This window comes from Loxodonta africana, chromosome 9, assembly GCF_030014295.1.
Source record: "Loxodonta africana isolate mLoxAfr1 chromosome 9, mLoxAfr1.hap2, whole genome shotgun sequence".
Classification (NCBI taxonomy): domain Eukaryota; kingdom Metazoa; phylum Chordata; class Mammalia; order Proboscidea; family Elephantidae; genus Loxodonta; species Loxodonta africana.
The window spans coordinates 113,983,585-114,005,377 of record NC_087350.1 but is presented as its reverse complement, the minus strand read 5'-3'; the positions used below and the strand labels follow the sequence as shown (position 1 = coordinate 114,005,377).

The 21,793-nt window shown below is 39.9% G+C and overlaps 1 protein-coding gene across 6 annotated transcripts in view; it reads left to right on the top strand.

The window, feature by feature from the left end:
• Positions 1 to 21,793, top strand: part of ZNG1A (Zn regulated GTPase metalloprotein activator 1A) — a 43,049-nt gene that overhangs the window by 5,555 nt on the left and 15,701 nt on the right. For 2 of the 6 annotated variants that reach the window (XM_064290558.1, XM_003420482.4), the window contains 6 exons: positions 1,724 to 1,820; positions 4,808 to 4,899; positions 9,443 to 9,502; positions 10,678 to 10,715; positions 16,726 to 16,772; positions 19,408 to 19,494. In XM_064290558.1, the coding sequence (XP_064146628.1) occupies positions 1,724 to 1,820; positions 4,808 to 4,899; positions 9,443 to 9,502; positions 10,678 to 10,715; positions 16,726 to 16,772; positions 19,408 to 19,494 (421 nt within the window). Of the gene's footprint in view, positions 1 to 1,723; positions 1,821 to 4,807; positions 4,900 to 9,442; positions 9,503 to 10,677; positions 10,716 to 12,514; positions 12,687 to 16,725; positions 16,773 to 17,331; positions 19,167 to 19,407; positions 19,495 to 21,793 lie in introns of those variants that run through there. The other 4 variants (XM_023539442.2, XM_064290559.1, XM_064290560.1 and 1 more) reach the window with 4 other exon arrangements.

The window sequence follows — 21,793 nt, the reverse complement described above, 5'->3', positions numbered from 1 at the left end:
GAATTGTGGTGTTGGTGAAGAATATTGAATATACCACAGACTGCCAAAAGAATGAACAGATCTGTCCTGGAAGAAGTACAACCAGAATGCTCCTTAGAAGCAAGGATGGCGAGACTGCATCTTACATACTTTGGACCTGTTGTCAGGAGGGATCAGTCCCTGGAGAAGGACACCATGCTTGGCAGAGTACAGGGTCAGCGGAAAAGAGGAAGACCCTTAACAAAGTAGATTGATATAGTGGCTGCAACAATGAGCTCAAGTATAACAATGATTGTAAGGATGGCTCAGGACTGGGCAGTGTTTCGTTCTGTTGTACATAGGCTCGCAGTGAGTTGGAACTGACTCAGTGGCACTTGACAACAACAACATATTTCAGTTGTAGTAAACTAGTAAAAAAAAACCATAGTTAACCCTATAGGACAGAGTAAAACTTGCCCCGTACGGTTTCCAAGGAGCAGCTGGTAGATTAGAATTGCTAACCTTTTGGTTAGCAGCCATAGCTCTTAACCACTGTAAAGAAGGTGAGTTTTATGAATAGGATGGGAAGCCTATTAGTTAAACCTGGTAACTGGTTTGCTGCCCTTCTCCTCTCTCAATAAACTTAAAGAGAGAAGTATTATAGAAATCCTGGGGCTTCTAATCTTTAGTCTTTCGATTTCTCATTTACTGACCTTCCGTTGAACCCTGTGATTAACCAAACCAAAACTAGACCCACTGCCATCGGGGTTGATTCTGACTCATCGCGACCTTATAGGACAGAGTAGAACTGCCCCATAGAGTTTCCAAGGAGCGCCTGATGGATTCGAACTGCTGACCTTTTGGTTACCAGCTGTAGCACTTAACCACTATGCCACCAGGTTTTCCACCCTGTGATTAATCCTGGTTCTATTTATTATTATTTCTTCCTAGTTTTTTTTTTCATTTTTTCTGGGTCTTTTTCACAGTCTTGTCCTTCACAGCATTCTTAATACTTTCCTTCACATTTTATTAACTTTCTCTGCACCATGAATTCTATAGCAATCCCTGTTAAAGCTCTTTATCACCACCTAGCTAAAACATGAACAAAAAAATATGAATTAAAAACTCCTTTTTTTTTTTTTTTTCGGCCATTTGCTTTACTAAACATCTAGAACTCTCTTCCTTGGCTTCAGTATACTTCTTTATGAAGGAAAAATAAAACATTTTAATTGTTTTTATATGATAACACACATCTCAGACTCTCAAATATCCTTTAGCCTTTCTCAAGTTAGCTTTATTAGGAAACTTGTGTGTATTTGACTGAAGTTTAGTTTTTAAATGAGCGAAAATAAATGAGAAAATCCCTTAAGAGGTTGAAGGGTGTCAGGATGAAAACCCAAATATGAAACATAGTAGTCCATCTAGAAAGTTAACCAGGGACAAGAAAGAGCACCTTCAGATCGCTGCCTTAGGAAACGGGCGGTGGGGTGTCAGAGGCCTAAAAAGGACACAGGTAGGAGTCATAATTTTGGACTTTCCCCTTTGTGGGCATAAGGCTTATTTATTTTAAAGAAAGAAAAAAAAAGCTGAATTAATCGAGAGTCCTGTAATTTAAATATTGAGTTTATATAAATAGGATGAAAGAATAATAGTTACAAAGTGTAATTTCTGCCTTGAGCTCTGCTTCGTTGTTGAGTGTCCTCAGTTGTGTTTTTGGTTGGCTAGTGAACATGATCCGAACAATGCTTCTTGTTAATTTTTCTAGGAAGTGCAGTGGAGAAATCCTTAGCTGTCAGCCAAGGTGGAGAACTCTACGAAGAGTGGCTGGAGCTTGGAAACGGCTGCCTCTGCTGTTCAGTAAAGTGAGGAGCGTGTCGTGTTGGCTTCCTGTAAACGCTTATTGATTCTGTTTCCAGCTTTGATTTTCTCATGCTATTTAACTGAATCTATAAAGTCTGCTTCATTGCATGTTTTAGTAGAAAATAGACTTTTTAGAATGTGTTTTCTTAAAGTGTTTCTTGCTATTCTATTTATTTTTCTCTACCTGCAGTAATGCTTTGTTGGTTTTACTGAGCTTTTCATTGTTTCCGATGGCTTGGTTTATAAATTTATAATCTCTGCATGCATGAATGTCTCATTTCCTACATAAAAGTGGTTATTCTGGTTTTAGGAAATCACCGGATTTACTTCAAAGCGTTTAACCTCCCTAAAAACAAAGATGAATGGCTAACAAGAAGGAAAAGCCTCGCACATGTTCTACCAGTTACAGTAGCCTTTCCATGGGTGATGTCTCTCTTGTGCACTAATACAGGCAGTCCCTGGGTTACGAATATCTGATTTATTGACAACTCATACTTAAGAACGGACTGCCATAAAGCCTATATTATTAAAAATTTGAGTTAAATACAATGATTTGTAATAATAAATGAACGCACTATTACTTTGCGGTGCTCATGGAAACAGTGCGCAGTTTGGAAGCGTTTCATATGCATTAAAAACCCAAACCCATTGCCACTGAGTGATTCTGACTCACATGACCCCATAGGACAGAGTAGAGCTGCCCAATAGGGTTGGTTTCCAAGGAGTGGCTGGTGGATTCGAACGGCTGACCTTTTGGTTAGCAGCTGATCTCTCAACCATTTCCCCACCAGGGCTCCTTAATATACATAAAATACGTACTACATATAAAGACAAACATTTAACTGACACTAAATAAAAACTGTGTGTAGCTGTTCTGACCTGCCTACAAATTTGACTTAAAAACAGACTTAGGAACGTATCTTGTTCGTAACCCAGGGGCTGCCTATATATCCACAGACCCTAGATGAGTGCCTGACACACAGTAATTACTCAGCTGTTTGTTGGATGAGTTATGAAAATTAATTCCCATACTGTCGATTTCGTGTATTCTGGCGCCATTAAATGTACTCTACATCATTTACTACCTTGGGAGTTTGAGTCAAATGTGTTAGCAAGGCTAAAATCGTAACACTTTTTTTTAAATAACAATTTTATTGAGATATAATGTACATTCCCTGTAATTCAGCTGTTTAAATTGTACAGCTCAGTGATTTCTTTAGTGTATCCACAGGGTTGTGCAAGCACCACAGTCAATTTTAGAACATTTTTATCTCTCCAAGAAGAAATCCTGTACCCGGCACCAGTCACTTCCCACGTTCCCCAAGCCCCTCACTGCAGCCCTGGCGCCCAGCAATCTACTTTCTGTCTGTATGGACTTGTCTGTTTCATATAAATGGAAATACAATATTTGGCTTTGTCTGACTTCTTTCGGTTAGTGTGATGTTTTCAGGGTTCATCCGTGTTGTAGCACGTATCAGTACTTCATTCCTTTTGATGGCTGAATAACATCCCCTTGATATGGATATACATTTCGTTTATCCATCCATGGGTTGATGGATATTTGGGTTGTTTCTGCTTCTTAGCTATTATGAATACTGCTAAAAAAAAAAAAAATTCTGTTTCAATTTCAAGGGTGGAATTACTGGGTCAGATGGTGTTCTATGTTGGGCTGCACCATTTTATATCCCCCACCAGCACTGGGTGAATGTTCCAATCTTTCTAAAGCTTTACTAACACTTGTTGTTTTCTGTCTTTTTGGTTCTAGCCATCTTGGTGGGTATGAAGTGATATCTCGTTGTAGTTCAGATTTGCATTTCCCTAGTGACTAATGAGATTGAGCATCATTTTATGTGCTTATAGGCTGTTTGTGTATCTTTGGAGATACAGCTATTCAGGTTGTATGCGTATTTTTTAATTGAGTTGTTTGTCTATTTATTTTGAATTATGGTTTGACGGCAACTAACAACAACCACAATCAGATCAGTGCCCTTTGACACGCAAAGATTTTCATTTTGATGAAGTCCAGCTATTTTTTTCCTTTTGTCACATGTGCTTTTGTCATTTACCAAGTTGCCATTGCTTAATACAAGGTTATGAAGATTTACCCCTGTTTTTTTCTGAGAGTTTTATAATTTTAACTATTTATGTCTTTGATCCAATTTGAATTACTTTTTGTATATAGTATGGGCAAGAGTCTAAATTTGTTCTGCATGTGGATATCCAGATGTCCAGCACCATGTGTCCAAAAGACTGTTGTTTGTCCCAGTGAATGGTCTTGGCACTCTTATAACAGACTATCTTGAACAAGCAAAATGCAATCCATTAAGTATTTTCTTTCACTTTTGCTACTCTTACAAGAAAAAAGGAAAATTAAACCCTGGTACCCTAATTCAGAATAGAATTAAATAGTATTTAATGACAGTGTCCTCTTAGATGTTGTATTGGACTACAATAATTTATAAATTTTATCTGTATTTTGGATGTTGATTCTTTTTTCTTTCGTAAAGTCATTAAAATAACAGGAACTACTTACTTTATTTAAAACCCATTGCCATCGAGTTAATTCCAACTCATAGCTAACCTACAGGACAGAGTAGAACTGCCCCATATTGTTTCCAAGAAGCAGCTGGTGGATTCAAACTGCTGACCTTGGTTAGGGGCCTGAGCTGTTAACCACTGCACCACCAGGGATCCTACTTTAGATAAGTAAATTAAAATTCCCTCCGATTTTGTTTTTAATAAAATTATAGTATTAACTCATCATATATATGATTTCTTTTTACCTATCAGTATACATACATTGATCTTTTTCTCCCCACTGGTAAATATTGGATGGACTTTTAATTAGAAGCTTACTTAGTAAGTTAAATGTTCACATGCCCAAAGGTATTTTTGTCTTGACACACTGAATATATTTCAAAATGTTTGTAATGATTGCTTTAAAATATTCAGGTAATCAGCTGTGTATTATATTTTGGTATTTTTCCAGGGACAGTGGCCTTAGAGCTATTGAGAATTTGATGCAGAAGAAGGGGAAATTTGACTACATATTGCTGGAAACCACTGGATTAGCAGATCCTGGTAAGAAATGATACTATTGATAACCAGAATATGATTCTTAGGCATTTAAAACTATAGAGGAATATCTAGAATGAGTATTGAAGTTTTACTTTAGATTTTAAAAATATATCTTGGTTCAAAATAGGGAAAATACTGGGTTGTCACGTTTTCTTCGGCAGATAAGTGATGATAAAAGCACTTTATAGCTGTTAATAGAATTTGATGTTTTATTGATTGATTTAGGGTCACTGGTGAGAACAAAAGTTTAAATATGGAAGCTTAGGAAAAAAAATGAGATATCCCACTTGGTTATACTATATAGAATTTACTTTCTAATCTAACTTCCTTAGAAGATCACTTAGAGGTATTTAAAGCCTTTCGTATTATAGTCTCAGCAATACTTACGCCCATTAATCGTTAACATCTTGTTTTTCTGCTACTAAATTTGAATTCATAAATTGAAAAAAAATTGAATTGAGATAACAGATGCTTTCATAAGATATCAAAGAGGAGACAGTTAGTTATATCAAGCCTACTGGTCTTTTTCCTGGTATAGAACATTTGACGTTTTTCACCTGTAAATGAAATTATGTGGAAACGTTTCCATTGAAAGCTGCACGCAGAATCTACTTGTTCCTAACAGTCCATGTTTGCTGCCTTCTTACTAAACTCTAATTCTAAATATAAAGTCTGCTTATTTTCTGTACATACCGTATAGGTGACATCTTTATTCCTAGTTTGCAATACATTTAGCGTTCGTTCTGAGCCTGACGCATACCGTTACTTCTTTTTTGATCTGGGCCCGTGGCATTGGGCTGATTTGCTAAACTATATTAAAGTACTGTTTGGAGATAATTTATTAAAAGGGTCATAGCAATCCAAAAGAAATGTGCAGAATCGGTGTCTCTAAATGTGGAGCATGAAAATCTGGGTTTTCACAAACTCTCGAGGTGATTCTTACTTGTACATACTCTTGGGAAGCCCACCTCTATGAACTTACGAAAGCTATATGGACGTACAGCAATAATTTTATTAAAATGGGATCACGTTCTCTGTGCTACTTTTAATAATCACGTGTTTAGTTGTACTTGAATCTGACAGAAGAAAGAGAGCCCGAAGGTGAGCGAGCGAAGGGATGGCTGAACATCAGATACATGCCACGTCAGTGCAAGAGATAAGATAACAAAAAGAGAGTAAAGAGCACAAAAACTGGAGGAGTTACTTTTTAAACGACACATTTCCGTTTTTAGGGTAGTGTCTGTTGACTCCTTGGCATAAAAAATGAGGGAATTAACATTTTACACGCTGCCTTACCTGTGGTTTTTGTTCATCGTATGCTTTGTTGTATCGTTCAGGTTTCTAACGCTCTCTTCTGTCATCATTCTTTTAGTTCCGTGTTTCAGTGGCTGTAGTGCTCATTACGAGTCCTTTTACTGTGGCCTAGATTTCTGGGTCACAGTTTCTTTCCTTCAGAGGTTTGCAGATGTTGCTCCAGGATCTCCTGGTGTTTTTTGACTGGCTGGATTTCCTCGCCCAGTGTTTTCTCTTTTAACTTCCTCAGTGAGGACCTATGGGTGCTATAGGTTTTGAGTTCCACACTTGCTGTTTCCTTTAATGACGGAGAAGGTCTTGCACTTGCTTTCATTCCTGAAAAATGACTTGGCAGGAGGTAATATCTTTAGGGAACACTTTAATTAGAACTTTTGGGGTCAGTATTTGACTGTATCGGGGCTGTTTTCCACAGAGGCTATACCATTTTGCATTCCCACCAGCAGTGGATAAAGGCTCCAGTTTCTCCACATCCTTGCCAACATTTGTTATATTCCTTTTTTTTGATCTTAGCTATTCTCAAGCCATTGCTGTCGAGTCGATTCCTACTCATAGCGACCCTGTAGGACAGGGTAGTACTGCCCTGTAGGGTTTCCAAGGAGTGACTGGTGGATTTGAACTGTGGACCTTTTGGTTAGCAGCTAAACCCTTAACCACTGTGCCACCAGGGCTGCTTAGCTGCCCTAGTGGGAGTGAAGTAATAAATCATGGTTTTGATTTGCATTTCCTGGCGCCCTGGCGGTGCAGTGGGTAAGCATTCAGAGGCCAGCGAAAAGGTCGGCAGTTCAAACCCACCAGCAGCTGCAAGGGAGTCTGCTTCCACAAAGATTACAGTCTTGGAAACCCTATGGGGCCGTTCTACTCTGTCCTGCAGGGTGGCTATGAATCGCAATCTGCTTGACAGCACACGACAGTAACACTAGCAAGTGTTAGCATTTTTTAAACTATTTCCTTACACCCTTGTGTTGGAGGTGAGGTGAGAGTTAGGAGCTACCGTAAATGACATCGAACTTCCTGTTTCTTCTTTGACAGTTTTTAATATTTATAGCAAGAGGTTGTCTGCCTTTTTGTATTTGGTTGCTGCTGACGAAATTTTGGCTTTTTCTTCTTAGTTTTATTAGGTTTTGAAGAAGGGGGATTTTATACCCTACCTCAGGGTTTCTCAACTTTGGTACAGATGGCATTTCGGGTTGGATCATTCTTTGTTGTGAGGGGCCATCCCATGCATTGTAGGAGCTTTGGCAGCATCTCTGGTCTCCACCTACCAGATGCTACTACCTGCCACCCACCCAGTGGCAAAAATACCTGATATTGCCCCAGACTGAGAACCACTGATGAACTAACTTCTCTCACATTTATTCTTCCTGCTAAAGACCTGCATCCGTATTTTAAATAGTTCTTATGCAGTCTGGTAATTATTGTACCAAAGATGCCCATCAAATTTAGAATGAAATACGGTTCAAGGTAATAATAGGTAAATGTTGTTAACTGTGGTTCTTACAAGCTATTTTTCTGAATAGGAATCAATGAATTTTAAAAAATTATAAAGGGGTTTATGTATGATGTTAGGTAATTTACTGAGTGAAGAAAATGAATACCTTTTTATGACTTATTGTTGGGAGTAGTGACATTCATGGTAGATTTACTTTTTTCTGCCCCCTCATTAATTAAATCATGTTTTTAGCCAAGAAAGTGAGGAAGATGCTTATTGGCAATTGCCATTGTTTCCTGTTGAGGAGACCAGTGCTCTCCAGTTGTAAGCTAAATAATGTCGCGGTAAAGTAATTTCTTTGAAGAGGACAGACATTGATTCAGCCCCTGTTACTCACAAATCCTATTTCAATCAAATTGGAAAACTATTAAGTTTTTGGGAAAAAATCAATAGGTATCAGGAAACCATTAGATCTCGTGGCCCTGGCTATATCTTGCATGAGTAATCACTGTAAGCAGCTGACAGGTATTTCATTGTTGACACAGAGTGATGCTTGGGGGACCACATCTCGTCGGGTGGGCGGACAGCTTCAGACACTGGAATGAGTTCAGTTACCCTTGTTTTTCTCCGGGCTTCATTCTTCTAGACAGCCCTGTCACTGACGGGACCTGCGATGCTTTGAGCAATCAGATCCTTTCCTTGTAAAAAAGACTGTCCTTGCTGTCAGTTTTCTTTTTCATGTGTTATGGCATACTAATCAGGGTGAGTGGTCTGCTGCTGAACCAGTTTCTGACAAAAACAAGTTATAATTTCTTATTTAGAAATATATCTTTCTCAGCCCCCAATTTTTAACCAGTATTAAGTAAATAGCGTAAGGAATTATTAGTAATCTCATAAAGTGTATATCATTTTATTTTTTTTCCTTTGAATGTGTGTGTGTCCATTTTGTTGTTATTGTTTTTGAGAATATACAGGAAACAAAACAAACAAAAAAACCAAATCCATTGCCGTCGAGTTGATTCCAACTCAGAGTAACTCTACAGGACAGAGTAGAACTGCCCCATAGGGTTTCTAAGGCTGTAATCTTTATGGAAGCAGGCTGCCATACCTTTTCCTGCGGATCGGCTGGTGAGTTCGAACTGCTGACCTTTTGGTTAGCGCCCCAGCACTTTAACCACTGTGCTGCCAGGGCTTCTTATACACAGCGGAACGTACACCAATTCAACAGTTTCTACACGTGCAATTCAGTGACATTGATTACATTCTCACCCACCTTTTCCGAGTTGCTCCCCCCATTAACATACATTCACTGTCATTATATTTCTTGTTCTTTTTCTTCTACAAAAATTACAAGTAAATTTCTTTCTGACAAGTGATTCTGGCATTGTCTATGTTTTGTCTTGCTTTTCTTTTAGAGGTGTGATTCATTATTTGTGAGCCATAATAACTGTCATATTAGGAGAAGAAAAAATAAAAATAAGCCCTGTTTGAAAAATAAAAAATAAGTTTTTTTTTTTTTTTTTTGTGTACACACAGCTATGCTGCCAGTTGTTACGGCCTGAGCAGATGCTTGCCATTCTATTTGTATGTAGTGAGAGATGGTCTGGATTTTTTTTTTTTTTTTGAGGAAATAGGGAGAGTGAGGAAAAAATGCGTGTAAGTAGTGAAAGATGCTGTCACTGAAATCCCCATAAGGAGATTGGAATCCCATATTTAATTTGTATATGTCTTTGTTGATTCAACAGAATCATATTTCTCAATTTAAGGAAATATTTTTACTGAAGGAATATTATGTATTTTCAGGGGCTGTGGCATCTATGTTTTGGGTTGATGCTGAATTAGGGAGTGATATTTATCTTGATGGTAAGTTAAAAAAGCTCATTTTCTTTTGTTTTCAAGTACAATTTTATTTCTGTGGTTAAGATCGTTTTTGTTCATTCCTATTATAACCCTGACCTCTCGTGTTGTTGTCCTTTGCGGACTTGCATAGTCTGATTCTGCAGTAAGTTCATACAGGTGGGAAAGCCCCAGACCCGGGTAGGACTAGATGTCAGATCTTCATCTCAGCTCCCAACGTCCTCTGTTGTTTGATTTGTGCACTTAGTATAATGTTATTGAAATTGGCCAGACGATATGAAGATCACATTTCTGTTTTCATTTTCCCATGAAGGTAAACCAAGCACCCCCTTCTTCTCACCCCATCCTTTTTCTGCCTTAACGCTTTTGGGCCATCTTATTTGTAGACTTCATTTAAGACATTTTGGAAACTTTTTAATTAAGCGACTATGTTCCCTCCCCCTCTCTGTCTCCTTTAAGAATCTTTGAAGGCTGGTGCGATGTAGCCATCACATAAGGGCCCCTGTGTTTGGCGCTGATATATGTGACAGCTGGTTAAATTCCTTAGACAGCATCAAACTCATTCTGCTGTTTTCCTTTGAAAAAACTATTTAGAATGTAAATTTGGTGTTTGCTAAATGAATTGATTGTTTGGACACTTAGGTATGTGTTATATAAAACATTCGTGTAAGTAAGATTTAGTCAGAAATATGAGGAATAAGATATCCCAAAACATCTGAGATTTGCTAAGCAATAATCTTAATGTTAAGAAAAGTGTTAATTTTGCATCATGTGAAAATATACTAAAAATAACCTTTCTTATGTCATTTATCACATTTGTCTTATTGCATTTTAGAGCATAAGCTCCATAAGGGCCAGAAAAATCTTATTTTCTTATTTATTTATGTATCACTTACTTAACTTTATTTGTTTGTTCATTTATTTAAAATCCTCTCTAGTCCCTTCAAACTGTGCTTGGCAGTAGGCACATAGCCCACGTTTGAAATGCGTTGACTTATTAATGGAATTGAATTAGCTTGTGGCGTTGACAAGAGAAAAGGCAACGCTTTGTTTTATTGGGTAGCATTTGCAAACTGAAATGGTAGATTCGTTTTAGTTGTCATTCTCAAGTATGATTGCACAATAATATTAATAATCATCTTTTTTTTGAAAAGGTGCTTAAAATGTTTATTCCTTTGTAGGTATCGTCACTGTTGTGGATTCAAAATATGGATTAAAAGTATGTTGGAAGACTGTTACTGTGAACTGTTAATTGTTTGGTTGCAGATGGGTACATGGGATATTAGTCTCTCTAGTTTTGTATCTGTTTGAAATTTTTCTTAACAAAAAACTTTTTTAAAAAAGTATCCTGAACGGTAAATGAAATTTATGCGTATTTTTAAATGATTATTTTGTGGAGTTTTTTAATGTAACTATTTCCTTTCTATTACTCTTGTTTGATATGACGGTACAATTTTGAATTGTATAATTTTGTTGTAAGGATTGAGATCAGGTTAAGTTTGGATGTGGGTAAGTCCTTACTGGGATGTATCCCAGAGAAGTATTCCTGCCTGATACAGAACTTTGACCTCGAAAAAACTCACAGGATCTTATTTTTCTTGTTAACTGCTATCAGACACAAGCGGGAGTTAACTGAATTTTTAAAAAATACTCCTTTACCTTATTTTGAGGAAATCAAATAGGATCAGTAAGAAGAAACACTCCAGTAAGAGGCATCTTGCTATGGATATTTTTGTAACTACCAGGGTCCTCAAGTGCGTTTAAAATGGCTTCAGTTGATAAAATGTATTTGGTAAGAGTTTTCAAGGCCTGCTGTTATGTAAAGTGTTTTCTCAACTTTCCAAGTTCAGTATCACAAAGGGCAGAAGAACATGAACTCCCACTTCCTCCCCTAGCCCTAACCAGGGATCCATGGATAGGACCCACAGAAGTTATTTCTTAGAAGTTTAAATTTAATATTTAAAAATTCATGTCAGTTTTGTATTCTATCCCATAATAAATCTGAATTTATTTTAATTTTTTAAAGTTTGCTTTTTTCCTAAATCTTGAGTAAAATTGTGCTCTAGAAGGATATGTCAGGTTTACCAAATGACTACCAAAGCCCCCTTCACGGGGCCTTCAGCCCCTCAGGAATAAACCCATTGCCGTCAACTCGGTTCCAAGTCGTATTGACCCGACAGAGTAGAACTGCCTCATGTGGTTTCCAAGGCTGTAATCTTTATGGAAGTAGACTGCCACATCTTTCTCCTGCGGAGCAGCTGTGGTTCAAACCACAGACCTTACAGTTAGCAACTGGGTGCTTAACCACTGCGCTACCGGGGCTCCTTCCCTCAGAGATAGAGCACCTTAATTTGAGAAGTCTGGAAGATGATTCGATTTTAGATTTTTAAGTCCAAACTTATTAATATTCTTAGGGATCAAAGAAAAAACCCAAATATTACAGTTTTACTCAGAAAAATTTCAAGGACTGTTCTGAAATCATGATATTCCTAGCAAAATGTTTATAGAGGTGGCCAAAAAGAAAAAAAAAAAGGTCATATTCTTCATTCTGAATGTTTAACATAGGCATGTTTGAATCCATCTCCTGTGTAAATTTATTGCCAGATTTAGAATATCTTTTTTGGCGGGGTGGGGGGCGGATAGATTGCACCTAGGACATTTCATTTGTGTGTGTGTATGTGAGCTTTGTAATAGACTTTAAATACCACACCCAAAGTCAGAAGTCTTTGGTAGTCCATATGTTGTATGTTTATAGGAATTCCTTTATATGTGTGTTTGGGTGTGGAGAGGCCTTAAATAGAATCTATTATCAATGTGAAGGAGGTAAAAAAAACATAGGAACGTTAAACCGCTTGCCACCTTGATAAAACCTCTTAAATTATTAAATCAATATACCTATACAAAACTGACATTCTGTCAGGATAATGGAAACTTTAGATTTTCTAAGTCGGATGCCAGATAAATAACTTTTCCTTTATATAAAGAATTTGCCCGCTTGTCCAATTCCTTTGGTTGCAGAGCTTGACCCCAGTAGCTGCTTGTGATTCAGAGAATTCGGAGGCAGCACAAGCAATGACACTTGGATAATGGGCAGCAATTTAAGGGTGTCATGCTTCACGGAGCCAGCCCATCACACGCAAAGCTGAGAAATGGCACCCTGTGGCCGGCCAGCCAAATTGAAACTGAAGTGGTAATTGATATCATGGGCTATCACTCTAATGGGATTGTCACCCATTGATCTGAAATATTCATTTTTTAATCACGGGCAAAGAATTGGACACCTTAAAATGACAGCTCCCTATACTTGGGACTCAACACCCGGGCTGCTGACACTGTTCTCTTCAGGTCTACAAATGTGACAGCATCTAATGCTGGAGAATCAATGAATGAAGTTACACGGGAAAGGTCAAGCCAGAGCTTTCCCGTTCGTTCCCCTGTTATATTGCACAAGCTGTTGAAACAATTCAGTCAAAAACAGTTTGACTTAGAAAGGGTCGGAAAAATAGACTGACATTATGCAGTAATTTTTTTTTAAATCTAAAATAGTCTTAGATCTATAACCAATCCGTTTAAACGAAATTGCTGCTGCGTTTTTTTAAATGACGCCTGACATCTTTGACACTAGATTTATTTCTACTTTGGTCCACAACAGTGTTCTTTCTTAGCCAGTGAGTTTTAAGATCGTTTTTTTGTTTTGTTTGCCAAGCTTGTCCAGCTTGTTCCTCTATTTCTGCAGAAGAGGATGCCCCGTAGTTCTCACTGCAGTTGTGTCTATAGTGGTGTTATTTTAACGGGTTCCTTTGTTTCCTTATGATAGGCTAAGTTGAGAGGTTGGATCTTACTTAACCTTTTGAATGTATTGGATTAGTTAGTACCAAAATTATTTTTATCTTTTTGATATGTAATCAAAAGCCACAGTCTCTAAGCAAAAGGGAGAATCCTTTGGGCATATGTATGATCTAAAACGTTTTGCAGAAATTTCTTTTTCATGTGCTTATGCAGGTAATTTTAGGAAACCCTGGTGGCGTAGTGGTTAACATGTATGACTGCCAACCAAAGGGTTGGTAGAGTCCACCAGGCACTTCTTGCAAGCTCTGTGGGGCAGTTCTACTCTGTCCTGTAGGGTCTCTATGAGTTGGAATCTACTCAAAGGCAACAGGTTTGGTTGGTATACAGGTAGTTCAGCATGTCCGCCAATGGGGTGTTAACTAGAATGCTTTCAGCAAACACTCATGGTGCCTGTGTGTTGCACACTGTAAAAATGAAGTAATGGCATCAGACCTTATCATCTAACTTCACGAGAGGGAGGATCACCATCAGCACCAGCCCAGGGCTGATTCCTATGAGGCGGAGGTCAGGCACATCTCTACTCTCCAACCTTTTTACCAATTCTGACACCAGCCATCCCTCTCTGCTTGTCTGCTGGTTTCAGTAATTTGCTGCAGTGACCACACAGAACTCACAGACCATACTCATGATTACATAAGTAACAGCTTACAATTCAGGATCGGGAATCACTCAGGATACAGTTCTTCCATCAGGACAGTCTCTTTTCAGCCATGCCCACAGGATTACTTCTCTCTGGCTCTTGGTCCCTCAGCTCTCAGCCTGGCCTCTGCCCTGCTCAGACAAGTGTTACAAAACTCTTTAGCTCAAGCCAACAAGAATCTGGAGACTCCCCACTCTGTCAGCGAGCCTCCTGACCAAACGCGCTCAGCTTTCTCACTCCATGGGTCAGTGCACACACCGTAGCCGCCTTGCTCATGGGCTGGGAAGCCCACCGCGCCATTTCACGCCAGCTTCCTGGTTCTGCCACCGTTCCTCTCCCGCCACTTCTTGCCATGTCTCACTGTCTCTGATGTTACAGCTCTCTCTCTGTCTCCTGGGCCTAGGAGGTTCTCAGCACAGAGACCCTCTGTCCAAAGGACACGCTCCACTCGTGGCTCTTCTTTCTTGGTAGTAGTGAGGTCCTCTTTCCCCATCTCTGGGATGGCTCATTTTAAGCCTAGTGGGATGGCAAAACTGACCAGTCCCCTCATTAGGGCTCCATACACCTTATTTGTGTGGTCCCACCTCCACAAAGGTGCTGTGTACCGTATTTGCATTGTTAATAAGCTGTCCAATCCCTTTGGTGGGCCGCAGCACCTTATTTGAATAGTCCTGCCCAGTCATTTTGCAGAGAGTTACAAGACCATGCGTGACTCCGAGAACCACTTTAAGTAATCCACTACAAAGCAGACAGTATTTCAGGCTCTGGTAGCAGCCTTATTCTCTAGATGTGGAGGACATAATACTAGGATTTATTGTAGGCTCAGGCTAAGAATAATTATGAAAAAATACTAAACTTGGCCTTTTGGCCTGGAGTAATTTTGATATGGCACTCTGTAAGTTCAGTGATTTCCATAATTGCACAGCGGATCTGCAGTTAGATGTGTAGGATTGGGTCTGAAGTGGAAATCAGCACGTCATTGCCGGAGTTTTGGTTTAGTCTTATTTTTCCCAAAATAGAATTTGGTAAAGTTTTAGAAGAAAAAAGATTTCCTCTATGGACTTAAGAAGCCCTGGTGGCACAATGGGTACAGTAATCGACTGCTAAGTGAAAGGCCGGTGGCTCCACGGGAGAAGATGTGGCACTCTACTTCCATCAAGGTTTACAGCCCTGGAAACCCGGTGGGGCTGCTATGAGTTGGAATAGACTCAACGGCAGTGGGTTTTGGGTTTTGGTCTGTAGACTTAAGATGATCAAATAAAATTGTTATCAACTTGCTCTTAGATTCCAGACTCTTCAAATACCTTAATGATTCACCTCCCCCACCCCTGTGAATTGTGAAACTGATTAGGTGACAATAATCTGGAATGTGATTTTTAGATAATCTTTATACATACGCTCTCACGTGGTTATTAACCCGTGTATATTGCTGTATTCAAGACTGATTTTACATAAAAGGCTTTCACTTCAATTTTAAAATTATGTTAATTTTACTTCTATTGAGCACATTTTCGGGTTTTTTTTTACATGGCCTTATAATACAGCATCATGTGCTGGTGAGGGTATTAGATTTAGCTTCTTCTTCTCAGGAGGACAGTAGCCCTTTCACAGAGTCGTTATAAGGTGAAATGAGATTGTGTAGATAAAAGGATTAATAGCTTATAAAGTTTGAGTCAAATATGAAGCGTATGACCGTGATTTATAAACTTGCTTCTCCAAGCAGCAGGCAGCTCTTTGTTGTAACAGGGAAACACCGACTGTGGTGATGAGGGTGAGAACGTGACTTTCCAGAAAAGAACCCTGTGGAATTGATGACATTAGGGATATAAATAGGATTATGGGGGGAAAAAGAACTGCTCCCAGAGAGATGAAAACTATTTCATGGGCCTCTTAACCCAAAAACTCATTGCTGTCGAGTAATTTCGACTCACAGCAACAACGTAGGACAGAGCAGAACTGCCCTATTGGGTTTCCGAGGCTGTCATCTTGACAGAAGCAGACTGCCACATCTTTCTCCTGTCAAGTGGCTGGTGGGTTCCAACTACCGACCTTTCAGTTACCAGCCAAGCACTTAACCACTGTGTGACCAAGCCTCCTTTTTGTGGGCCTTTTAGTCAATATCAGAATTTTTTTTTTTGGAGCTAGCCTGACCTCTTCAGAGTCAGCAAAATAAACAGTTGTACTGATGGGCCAGATGACTCTAGTGTCAATTTCTAAGTGATAAACTGTCTTTAGGCTAGAATTCGGGCTGATTTGTTTCTAGGCAATCTGAAGCACCCAGCACTGAGCTCATCCTGTGTATTTCAGATTTTGGGTGGGGAGAGTGAAGATGAAGGAGGAAAGCATATTCGATTTTAAAAAAGTACTATTTCAGTGGCCATTCCTTTTATATAAGGAATAACGAATATTTAGAACAACTGAGTAAAAATGAAAGTACCTCGAATCTGAACTATAGTTTTCTGTGTTTTTATGAAAAAAGCAAAGGGTGAAAGGGGCACAATCCTAAGGCTCCCCTTCACCCCGAAAATAAAACCTCACAGGTTCAAGGTAGAGAAACAATTGCAGAGGGAAAGAAAAATGCTTTCAGATAGCAAAGTTAGTTGTGACTATGCTTGTCAGGAATGGAACTTGGTGAAATCTTTGTCAGAGGCAAGAAAGTGGTATCTGGAGTAACGTTTGTGTTGACATTCGATTTTGTGTTACCTTCCAGTAACCTTTCTCAAATTGTCTTTTTATTTAGCATTTAGCAGAAGACAAAGCTGATGGCCTTATCAATGAAGCTACTAGGTATTCATATTTAAAGTATATATTGATTGCTGGCTAGTTGAATACAGAAAATCAGTAATATGAAAACCGAAAGCAAAGTAAGAAATGTAAAAACCGTAGGCAAGGAAAATGCCTATTCTTTTTTCCCCACAGTTGAATTATTGCTAGTAATTCATTCTGGCCTGGTAACTAAAATTTTATTTAAAACTGTTTTTTATTAAGGCATAAAGTGAGTACTGAGCACGGGAGTTCCTTGATTCCAAGGGGCTTGTGAAGTGCTACCATTTTAAAGCATTTCTCGTTCCAGTACAATTCCTTTGGGATCCAAGATTGTAAAAAAGAATAGGCTCACCCCCTGCCATCCTTAACTGTTCACTGTTATTCAGAACAACAGAGAAACCAATAATGAAATTGTTTTCAACTTGGCATTTAGAATGCCATGTTTTATTTAAATATCTTTAAGTTCCTAATTGCTTTATTTTTAGACTTATAAATATTTAAATTAGTTTGCCTACAGTGAGCATATTCTTGCTATTGGGGTAAAGGTTCTCTTGGAGAGATGACAGTCACTGAATGTGCTGCCGGTGTGAGAGGGAGCCCCCGGGAGTTACTGGAGATGGTCCAGACGTAGATAATAACCAGGGAAGCGGCGACCGACTCCCAGTACGTGGTGCGAAGCAACGACCGACTCCCTGTCCTTGGGAGTGTGGTGCGAAGCAGTGACCGACTCCCCGTCCTGTCCTTGGGAGTGTGGTGCGAAGCAGTGACCGACTCCCCGTCCTTGGGAGTGTGGTGGGAAGCAGTGACTGACTCCCCATCCTTGGGAGTGTGGTGGGAAGCAGTGACCGACTCCCCGTCCTTGGGAGTGTGGTGCGAAGCAACGACCGACTCCCTGTCCTTGGGAGTGTGGTGTGAAGCAACGACCGACTCCCCATCCTTGGGAGTGTGGTGGGAAGCAGTGACTGACTCCCTGTCCTTGGGAGTGTGGTGCGAAGCAGCCACCGACTCGCCGTCCTTGGGAGTGTGGTGCGAAGCAACGACCGACTCCCTGTCCTTGGGAGTGTGGTGGGAAGCAGTGACTGACTCCCCGTCCTTGGGAGTGTGGTGCGAAGCAGCGACTGACTCCCCGTCCTTGGGAGTGTGGTGGGAAGCAGCGACCGACTCCCCGTCCTTGGGAGTGTGGTGCAAAGCAGCGACCGGCTCCCTGTCCTTGGGAGTGTGGTGCTAAGCAGCGACCGACTCCCCGTCCTTGGGAGTGTGGTGCTAAGCAGCGACCGACTCCCTGTCCTTGGGAGTATGGTGCGAAGCAGCGACCGACTCCCCGTCCTTGGGAGTGTGGTGCGAAGCAGCGACCGACTCCCTGTCCTTGGGAGTGTGTTGTGAAGCAGTGACCGACTACCCGTCCTTGGGATTGTGGGGCGAAGCAGTGACCGACTCCCTGTCCTTGGGAGTGTGGTGCTAAAGCAGTGACTGATTCCCTGTCCTTGGAAGTGTGGTGCGAAGCAGCGACTGACTCCTTGTCCTTGGGAACGTGGTGCTCTCTTATTTGTGATCCTGCCGAAACACCGCATTTGGTGTACAGTTAGGATAGAAGTGAACAAGAACTGCAGTGGTTTTGTAACCTGTCTCCTTATTATAAAACATGTTTATTATAGAAAATGTAAATAAGCGAAATAGAAAATAGCAAAGTGTTATAAAAATAAAAAAGAAAGTCAAATATAGAAGTCCTCCAGTTCAGAGATTACCACTGTTTTGAGATACGTACATTTAGCCTTTATTCATAGAAAATTTACTTTAAAATGAGGTTCTGTTATACATACTGTTGAAACCTCCTTTTTCACTGAATTAAAGTTAATTTAGTTTTGAGATTTTGGCTGCATTCTTTGAAATAACTGGCTGTTCCTTCAGGTAGCCTAAGGCTTGGGAGCGGATAGTCTAGTGATTAAAAATTCCTGAAGGACTGAGGAAAATGTAAAACATCTTCAGCTTTACTGTTAACAGGAAAAAAAAAAATCTGTTAATAGAAAAGAGAACTTCTAGTTCAAGTATTTTGTTATCCAGCATCCTGTCTGCTGGATTCTTTAAATTTTCTTTCTGTGAATCTGTTTTACAAGAATAGTATGTATTCGTGGTGACAAAGAAAGCATTTGTGTAAGATCCTGAAATCATTTCTGAAGTGGACTTTTTAAAAACCTGTTTAATGTAGGGATAATGTTATGTGAGCTTGTTCTCTGTATTTCTTTGAAAGTTATGGTAACTGTTAAGGGAATATCCGAGGAACTAGACTGTCCTTGTCCCTACTGTATTGGCTCTCTGGATCTTATGCCCTTCCTTACACAGAAAATGATGAGCTGAAACCACCATCCTCTGGTAGTAGGTGCTCCGAGGCTTACCTTTGAAGCTCCAGAGTGCCTTGTAAGTAGGAGCACTCGGTAACTATTTTTCGAATGACTAATGTGAAGTATGGATTCATGTAGCGATGACTATAACTCGTCCTTACATCTGAAGACTGATAAGCAGATTAGGGGTAAACTCAGTCACTATTATGGAGCATTATATAGTTCTTAACTGATAATGTTGGCCTGAATGAGGTGTTCGGTTTGTTTTTAATTTCTTAGCATTTCCCTTTTGACTTCTGCTCTGTTTGCCAATTTAGACAGGTTGCTTTGGCGGATCTCATCATCATCAATAAGACAGACTTGGTTCCAGAAGAAGATTTAAGCCAATTAAGGATGACGATTAGGTACAAAATTATGAGTGCGTTGAGTACCTGTAAATCGCGAGTGCACTGCACAAAATGTCTTTGCCGTGACCGTTGCCTGAGAAACTAAGGGTTTAAGGTTGACCTGCTTCAAACAGGAGTCAAACAGGAAGAGCTCCACTTCTGAGGCACATGATTCAGTCTTCATTCATATAAAATTTACTTTGAAATGGGATCATGTTGTCCACACTGCTGAAACTTGGTCTCGTTGAAAAGGTTGTTGGCTGCCGTCCAGTCGGTTTTGACTTGTAGTGACCCCATAGGACAGAGTAGAGCTGCCCCGTAGGGTTCCCTAGGCCGTAGTCTTTACAGGAGCGGATTGCCAGGCCTTTTCTCCTGTGGAGATTTAAACTGCTGACCTTTCGGTTAGCAGCTGAGTGCCTAACCACTGCACCACGAGGGCTCCTTTTCAGGCGCCATTAGAGAATTACCTATTTGATTGTTAACTAACTGACTGCTAGGAAAATAATAATATATAAAATGATTCCCCATGTCTTAAAGAAGATGGTTCAGATGTTGTAGACTGATGTTCAGGCCCTCTGAGGCCATCTTCCTCCTCCCGTCTTCTCTCTGACTCTTTCCCCATGTGGAGCCCCCCTAACTGTAGCCACAGTGATTAGCTTACTCTCCCATGGATATGGCTTGCAAATCCCCTTCTTTACTCATGGTATGTTCTCACTCTGGGAATCCCGGATTCCTTCATTGTCTCTTTTTTTTTTTTTTTAAACAATTTTATCCATTCTCTAGTGCCCATTTTAAAAAATACACATATCTAATTACCTACTCTGTGCAGTCTTCTCTGATTCAGGGGGTCTCACTTTTTTCTGAAGCCTCATTGCTTTGACGTCTTCTTTGTCCGTGGCCTAGGATGTCAGCACAGGACAATACGAACGATGTTGGTGCTCAGATACGTTAAATGATCCAGCAGTCGTTTTACTGACGGTTCCAGAGACTCTGTTCCTTTTTAAAGAAGGGGGACTTTTCAAATGAGGTTACAGTTCAGGGCCCTTGTTTTCAGCTAATCTGTAAGACCTAAATGAACTAGTGCCTTCTACAAAGCTTTCATCATTAGGCATCTTTAAGGGGCACAGCGCCACGTGCAGCGTGGCTCGGATTTATCATTTCTAGTTTTTATAATTCCTGCTGACTTCAGATTTTGAGTCTGTCAGCGCCAGCTATAATATAAAAAAAATAAATTGAATCAATAAAGACAAGGCTCGTAAGGAGATTGGTTGTAGAGATTAATGATTGTGGTAGAAAGAAATTCGTATTTTTTACATATTTGATCTTATTTAGATAGTAATATTCTTGATCTTTACTGTAAAAACTTTAATACTGTCTCCATGTGGAGGGCAGGTAGTCTTGCGTACGCTTAAGATCATGGACTTTGGAATCTTCTTGGGCTCTGGTCCTTGGTCTGCTTCTCACTGTGTTCTTAGGAACTTATTTAGCCTTTTTAAGTCTCATCTCTACAGTTGGAATAATGCCTACCTCCTAAATTTGCTTTGCTGTTACATGAGACAGTGGTGGTAAACTTCACACACTGCCTGGCCCATACTCAGTGCTCTATCAGCTGTTATTATCACTAATACAATGTAGGGTTTTTTCTCAGCTTATATAGTAATTTCAAGTCACAGTGAATTAAAAAATGAAAGGAAAAGAAAGATGGCTGATACTTTAAAAAGTCTACAAAGGGGAAAGTGGTGAATGGAGATTACGTCTTTCACGCTCTTTGACACTGGCCTTCTAAAATAAGTTTCTCTTAATCCTATGCATCATCGTGATTGCTAGAAAGGAGAACACAGTCTGCTTAGCGGGCGTTTTTGGTATAAAAGGAGTGGTTGTTAGGACTTAACTTTGACTCTCAGCTCAGTCTCCAGCACTGGCAGCCTCGACTGTTAGCCAGCTCGCTCCAGCCTGTATGCTGAGCACCAGAAAGGAGTGCGGAGGAAGCAGTCTGATGGATCACCCACCCTTTTGGCTTTCTGCCCTCCGTTGTTCTTCAGACTTGCTGTTGACTCACAATTAGCCTTGGGGAGTTAGAAGGTGGTAAACATGTTTGAGAGAAAATCGCCATCAGGCTGTAGAGGATACTCCGAATAATTTTTTATGGTATAGGAAAAAGAAATAGTGGAGAGACATGCCTCAGAATCATTGTGTGTGGGAAGCCTTACCCATGAGAATAAGCTTGAGTAAGTAGCAAATGTCTTGGGCAAGTAACCCTAAAAACAGTGGAATTGATGATACAAATAGATGAGGTATGCCGAAAAGGATGTAACCA